This window comes from Cynoglossus semilaevis, chromosome W (assembly GCF_000523025.1).
Source record: "Cynoglossus semilaevis isolate Cse_v1.0 chromosome W, Cse_v1.0, whole genome shotgun sequence".
In the NCBI taxonomy this organism is placed as follows: domain Eukaryota; kingdom Metazoa; phylum Chordata; class Actinopteri; order Pleuronectiformes; family Cynoglossidae; genus Cynoglossus; species Cynoglossus semilaevis.
Genome location: NC_024327.1, coordinates 6810265 through 6817833, shown reverse-complemented (window position 1 = coordinate 6817833; position 7569 = coordinate 6810265). Strand labels below are relative to the sequence as shown.

At 41.6% G+C, this 7569-nt stretch overlaps 1 protein-coding gene across 1 annotated transcript in view; it reads left to right on the top strand.

The window, feature by feature from the left end:
• The first annotated feature begins 2300 nt into the window (after window positions 1-2300).
• Window positions 2301-7569, top strand: part of LOC103397067 (multiple epidermal growth factor-like domains protein 9) — a 54780-nt gene continuing 49511 nt past the window's right edge. The window contains exon 1 of the mRNA XM_008335315.3: window positions 2301-3088. Within this exon, the coding sequence (XP_008333537.2) occupies window positions 2590-3088 (499 nt within the window). The 5' untranslated portion in view covers window positions 2301-2589. The remainder of the gene's footprint in view (window positions 3089-7569) is intronic.

Below are 7569 nucleotides of genomic sequence, written 5' to 3'. Positions count from 1 at the left end.
CAAAGGATGAACATAGCTTGTATCTTACTGGAAAATAAACCCAAATATTCCTTACTACATATTATGATCCTTGCTGTAACTATTTGTGAAAATAGAAATAATAAAAAAACAGTTTGCTGAAAAATCCTAGATTGAGCTTCTGAGCTTCCCTCTGTTTTCAGATGTAAATGTAAAGAAAATAAATAAAGTGCTACCCTAAACCCTGAGAAAACAGATATTTACAGAGATTTTCTGTGTAGCCTCAAATAATGTGCTACCACTCTGAACTAAGTGATAAGCATGTAATTATAGAGATTTGATGTGTATAATAATGTGCTACCACCCTGAACACAAATATCAGATATGGCTATAAATTTCCAGTACGGGTAGGAAAAAACTTCAGGTAGGAAAAAACTTCAGCACACCGGCTGAGAAGGTCCACCATTGAGGCACCGCTGCCGGTTGACACTTACTAACTCAGTGTTCACTGTTGACAATATACTGCCATTATTCGGGTTCTAGTGCCGCTTTGGCCCAGAGGCAATGTCTCTGTCATTGGTATGGAACCCCAGTGTTCACCTTCTGGGCAAGTTAGAATCCCGGTTAGGGCGGTTGGTACCTTCCACTGGACTCACCACCCGCAGGAAGGTTTGGGGGGGTTGGTACGGTGCAATATGATTTGGGTGACGTCTGCTGCCCCCGCAACCCGGTAACGGATGAAAATGGATGGATTCGGGTTCTCTCCCTATAAATGAAGCCCGCTGGGTTTTGCATAATTTCCCGCGTGAAACGACATGATGTGATGATTTAGGACATATTGTGTCTCCATATTTCAGTTTCTGGAAAGCAAGGGGAAGAACACAGCAGAGCTCCGGGAGCAAAGGTTTCTGTGCGAGTTGGCATTTCTGTGTGACATCTCGAGCCACCTCGATGCGCTGAACCTGCAGCTTCAGGGGCGCATCATCACGGAGATGTACGCTGCAGTCCGGACTTTCAAAACTAAACTTTGCCTGTGGGAAAATCAGATGATGCATGGAGACCTTGGCCATTTTTCCTGCTGCCAAACCATAAAAACGCAGATCTCTCCCACCGCGTTCCCAAGCGCACAGTTTTGTGAAAAACTCGATGTACTCTGCGCTGAGTTTAGGCGGCGATTTGCCGACTTTGATGTGCAGAAATGTAGATTTCAACTGCTCAGCAATCCTTTTGCAGTTGATGTGGAAAACGCACCGACAAACCTCCAAATGGAGCTGATTGAACTCCAGTGTAGTGACACAGCATCATATTTTGATGCTGTGGGAGCCGCACAGTTTCCACAGTTCATCCCTCACACAATGCCTCAGCTCCGCATCCAAGCTGCTCAGATGCTCTCCATGTTCGGCAGCACTTATATATGTGAGCAACTTTTTTCCACAATGAAGATGACCAAAACATCTCACAGGAGACGCCTGACGGATGAACACCTTTGCTCGATACTGAGGATTTCCTCAGCTCAGAGCCTGTGCCCCGACATTGATAAACTTGCATCCAAGAAGAGGTGCCAGGTGTCGGGCACATCAGGTTAGATAAGTGTAGCAAACTGAGCAAAAATTAAAAGTGAAGTTAATTATAAGTTTCCTTTAAGCACTTTAATTGTTATTCCAAGGCATGGTTCTGAATGGTTGATTGATTTATTATTGTTAATTTATTTTTAAAATTATTAGCCTGTGGAAAAAGTTTATTTTGATATTAAAATTAGAAGTTAAGTTAAATATTGTGTGGTAATATGTGTTGCTTGTTCCATATTCAATGTTAAAGCAAAACTTGTTTGAGTTCATATTACAATGTTTATGTTGGCCCGTGACTTTGTTCAGATTTTGAATTTTGAATTTTGGCCCCCGGTGTATTTGAGTTTGACACCCCTGCTCTAAACGGATCATTCTCTGTGAACTAATCTTTCGCCTCGTTCTCGCAGATTCGTTTCATTTGTCACGTGAAAGAGCTCGGGTCTTTTTTGCTCTCATTCATCTTCACATTGTGGTGTGTTTTTATTTCTTAGCTTTTCACATGGTTTTAATTACTTATGGCATTTTGTGTACTTTGTAGACTTTGTCAGCGGAAGCAAACCATGTTGCCTTATTTAGTGTCGGAGAACCGCAGCCTTCTTTACAACGCCCACAATAGGGCTAAAGCGCCACCTGCTGTAAAACGAATGAAATGATTAGTTCAAGATTCGTTCACGACTCGTTCATTTTACTGTTCGAGAGTCAAAGATTCGAATCAATAAAAAGAGTCGGTCTTCCAACCACTAGTCTCCATACCGGGCGACACAGAGCGCGGGGGTAGGGGGCTGCGTTATTAATGCCGCTTTCCCATTAGCCAATTAGCGAGTCCCGCTGCTCATATGGCTGAGTTAGGTTCCTGTTTCATTGGCTAAGGGGAACGTCCATCACTAGTGAAGCTGAAGTTAGGTTGAGGCGCAGGTGAAGCCTTGACTATGCTGCTCCACTCCCGAGCCATAGTAGCTGCAGCAGCGGAGGCAAGATAAATGGTGGAGGAGCGCGTCATTTCAGGGAGAAAAGGTCTGAGAAAGACCGTTAACGCGGCTTACATGGAGAGCCGAGAGCCGCTATGAGCTCCATGTCCTCAATGATGTACATATCGCCGCTGCTGACTTTTATTTTATATGTATATATTGGATTTTGTAACGCTGCACCTCGCATCAGCCTTTACGATGCGCCGCCACTGTCCAACCGGAGACCAGATCCAGCCTCCGGCACCAGAGACACCTTCCACACCGACATGCCTTCTCATCTTTACGGGAGAAGGCCGCCAGCTGTCGGGCCTGTAGCAGCCGCTTTCCCACCGACTGAGGCTGAAACCTCCCTTCTGCTTCTCACCCCAGCCACTAGTGAAAGTGGAAAGCGCTCAGCCGCTGATGAACAAATAGCTGCGGCCATTTTTAAATTGTCCAGCGCACGGAAAAGATCCACGGATGGTCTACCGTACGTGGAGAAAACGCTGCAGACCATTGGGTCCATTCTTACTCATCGGTCAGACAATAATGCCTGGGCTGCCATTGCTACTCCGCTCTCTGGACCATATGTTTCACCAGCAGAGAATAGTCAAGGTGAGTGTGAGTGAGAGAGGGGGCTATCATTCTAATGGCTTCTTATTTTCCTCCCACAGCTCCAGTGAAGATGCTGAGAATCACACAAGAGAAACCACCTCAGGATTAGTTAATATACACACTTACAGACAGACAGACAGGCAGGCAGGCAGACAGACGGAGAAACAGAGACAGTCTTTGCATGTCAAATAATAGACTGCTTTGACGCAGAGAGGGGGGTGGGGAAACTACATTGCAACAATGGGCAGAGGCCTCAAAATGCATGGTGGTGCTCCAACCCTGCAAACACACAACTACCATCTCAACCACCACCACCACCATCAACATCACATCCCTGTTATTATTCACAACAACAGTGATAATCATAAAAAAATTATCCTGTGGTGTGCAGTGTTCCATAGGCCATGGATATAAATGTAATGTGGAAAGTTACCATAATTATCTAAACATCCCAATATATTTAATAGGATACATACTCTTAATGTGATTTATGTGTTTTTATACTTGTATAATCATTTTTATGTTATATATATATATATTTTATCTATAGCTATGTATTAATAGCTCTCATGTCTATTTTAAATATAGCATAGAGTCTAAGGTATATTTAAAAAAATGTTATTCTGTATGTCCCATGGTACTGAGTGTTTTACTCTGGAGCTCAAATCACAAAATCATCTTGTCTCAATGAACTAAGTAACATATAACAGGGTTGTAATTATGTTTTTCTTAGTCTTAGGGTTAGACTAATGCAAATCATAACATTTTAGGTTTGGCAACACAGTGCATGTCAATATATAGAAGTAATATTAAATAGAGTCAAATTAAGGATTTCTTATGAATACTGTCAATAATATATTGACATTATGTTGTCAACTGACACTACTTAAATATTGTAAACAAATGTGACTTTTTTAAAATTTGGTACTCTAAAGTTAGTTTATTCAGTTCCACAGTGGATAATCTTTACATAGTCAACACCAATAAAATAAAATGTATAACAAACAAGTTATAACAAATTCATTTTTCACTTAACAGTTAAGTTAATGTTTATCAGTGCTAGGGTATTTTATTGTTATTGTTGTTTATATTTTAAAAATGAGAAATATTATATTTTTAAGTAAATTAACACAATAAAATGTTACATGACACATGTACAGTCCCCTCCAAAAGTATTGGAACGGCAAGATCACTTCCTTTTAAGACATTTGGGTTTCAGATCAAAAGATTAACATGACACAAAAGTTCAGAATTCCAGCTTTTATTTCATGGTATTGACATCTAGATCTGTCCAACAACTCAGGACAGAGCACCTTTTCTTTGAACCCACCCACTTTTCGAGTGAACAAAAGTATTGGAACGGACATTATTAAATTAACTTGAAGTGAATAACATTTAATTTGGTGGCATAACCCTTACTTTATTGCAGCCTCTTTCAGTTGTTTGTTTCTGGGGGTTTCTCCCTTCATTCTCCTCTTCAGGAGGGATGCATGCTCTACTGGGTTATGGTCCGGTGATTGACTTAGCCAGTCCAAGACCTTCCACTTTTCACCTCTGATTAAGTCCTTTGTTGTGTTGGTAGTGTGTTTTGGATCATTGTCTTGTTGCATGATGAAGCTTCTCTCGATTAGTTTGGATGCATTCTGCTGCTGCCATCATGAGTTACATCATCAATAAAGACAAGTGAGCCCGTTCCAGAAGCAGCCATGCAAGCCCAAGCCATGACATTACCTCCACCATGTTTCACCGATGAGCTTGTATGTTTTGGATCATAAGCAGATCCTTTCTTTCTCCATACTTGGCCTTTCCATCACTTTGGTAGAGGTTAATCTTGGTCTCATCAGTCCATACAACTTTGTTCCAAAACTTTTGTGGCTGTTCTCTGTACTTCTTTGCAAAATCCAATCTGGCCTTCTGATTCATTTTGCTGATGAGTGTTTTGCATTTTGTGGTATGGCCTCTATATTCCTTTATACTCTATAAGTCTTCTTCAAACAGTGGATTGTGATACCTTCAGCCCTGCCCTGTGGAGGTTGGCAGTGATGACAGTGACTGTTGTCTTTAGTTGTTTCTTCACAGCTCGCACAATGTTTCTATCAACAATTGCTGTTGTTACCCGTGGCCGACCTGTTCGATGTCTGTTGCTCAGTACACCAGTAGTTTCTTTCTTTTTCAGGACATTTCAAATTGTTGTACTGGCTATGCCCAGTGTTTGTGCAATAGCTCTGATCGATTTTCCCTCTTCTCTCAGCTTCAAAATAATTTGCTTTTCTACCATAGACAGCTCTCTGGTGTTCATGTTTGCTTTGCAGTTTTCACAGGTGAAGCCTAAAGCCAAAAACAAGAACTATTTAATGTTTCAGCAATCAATCTAAAAGGCACCACCTGAGCAACTAGAAACACCCATCAGTCACATGGTCCAGTACTTTTGCTCACTTGAAAACTGAGTGGGTTCAAAGAAAATGTGCTCTGTCCTGAGTTTAACACATCTAGATGTCAATACCATGAAATAAAAACTTTTGTCTCATATTCATCTTTTGATCTGAAACCCAAATGTCTTCAGTATACAACAAAAACAAAGGAATTGACTTTGCTGTTGCAATACATTTGGAGGGGACTGTAAATATATGTCTAATGACTAAATTTCTTTGCTGTGTAAAAGGCTAAAATGAATAAGGCTTTAGGCCTGTTTATTGTCCTAGCTGCTATTTGTTGTTTATTCTGGTGTTTTACATACTGTTGCACAGGACTCATCTGGTCTGCTTTTTTTTTTTGGTACTAATTAGTTTTTATGACTTCCATTATTAGGGAGTGTGACACACATGCATAGTCTGGAGGGGGTGGGAAGGTTGATTTTGTTGTTGCATGAATTATCGATCTGTTGCGATAGTATCCATGGAGACCCATGATGCTGTTGAGGTGTGGTGTGCTCAAAAGAAGTGGCACAATCAGCTGCTTCCTCTTCCTGCTCCTGTCTTTTGTTTGCATGCATGACATTTGTCGGGCCACAACATGGCTCATCCAACCAAAATGGCCCAGCAGCAGGAGAATGAGGAGGAGGGAGATGAAAAGGAGTATAAGCTCCTCCTCTTCACACCTCTCCCATGACACACACCAGTATCCCCAGTAACCACATGTGCAAAAGTGTGTGTGTATGTCTGCTTTGAAATTTGGCCCATTCTTTTGCTCAAGCGTCCCATGAAATTTCTTACCTCTGGGACCAGTACTATACACCAGGCTATGATGTCAGGCATCAGGATAAAAAACACTGGGGATTGCATGTATGAATCACGGCTTGATCGGCTGTGGTGTGTTCAGCAAGTGTCAATTCCCTTGCTCCCCAGACACTTCTGAAAGCAACCAGTGTTCCCTAAGAGTTGGTTGATGGTTTAAATCCAGAGGACAAATTATGTTGTATATACTGTACATGTACAGTGAGAATGAAGGGGATTCTTCTTCTTTTTGCATTTTCATCTTCTAGGCTATAAGGTGAACCCGATTATCGTTTCATCTCGCTCCGACGTCTGGGAACTACACGATCTCAACTTCATAAATAAGAACGAGTTACGTCAAACTTACAGCAAAAAGTTTGTCGCAAAATATCCTGCCTGTTTTTTATATCGATGCATTTTATAAAGAACTAGCGTCTTTGGGGCGCAATAAGATTTTGGTGCGCGAGCGGTGGCACGGTTCGACACGTGATCGTGCTACACCAATCGAGTAGCTGATTGATGTCAACACTTCCAGCAACACAGCTTCCTCCGTGGTTCTACTTAACGTTACCGATAGAGAGGAATTCTCCCAAAAGTCTTCTAAAGTGCGCCAAATGGATTCTAAACAGTGCTTTATACATAGCTGCCTGCACGAAGAACAATGAGGAAAATAGACGATAAGGTGAACTTTCTATGTTAAGTCATTTTGATCAATAAAAGGAAGTAATCAATGACAAGAACCATTTGTTTATTCATTCGTTCATTTATTTGGCTGTTATTCTGACCAAACATGGTCAGACACTTTCCAGATGCCAACATGAGGATGTTGCCTAATATTTGGCTCAAATTCAGCTAGTAACCGGATAAACATGTTCATTTACCCAGGTCATCTTGCCCTGTTCTTGCATGTGCCTGTCTCCCGTCTTCCTGTTATTCTGGCGTCAGTTTGGCCTGTTGAACATGTCAAAATATAGCAACAGCTTCTTCTTGTCAGTGCTTGGCGTTTCCTGTTATTCTGGTCTACATGATGTTTTTCTCTACCACACACCTATATTTTGTTTGATGCAGGACCTCATGACTGCAGCCTGATAATTTGCCTGTTTTGCAGTGCTGATGTAGGGCATCACTTGTGAGGGGAATCGACAGTTCTGGCGAGGCTGATGATGCCATACAGAAAGCCTTGTACCTAGCCCCATTGACATTTTCAGCAGCCAGCTGATCATACAGGTGGCATACATATTTGCAAAGTAGTGCAAATGTTGAGTGGTC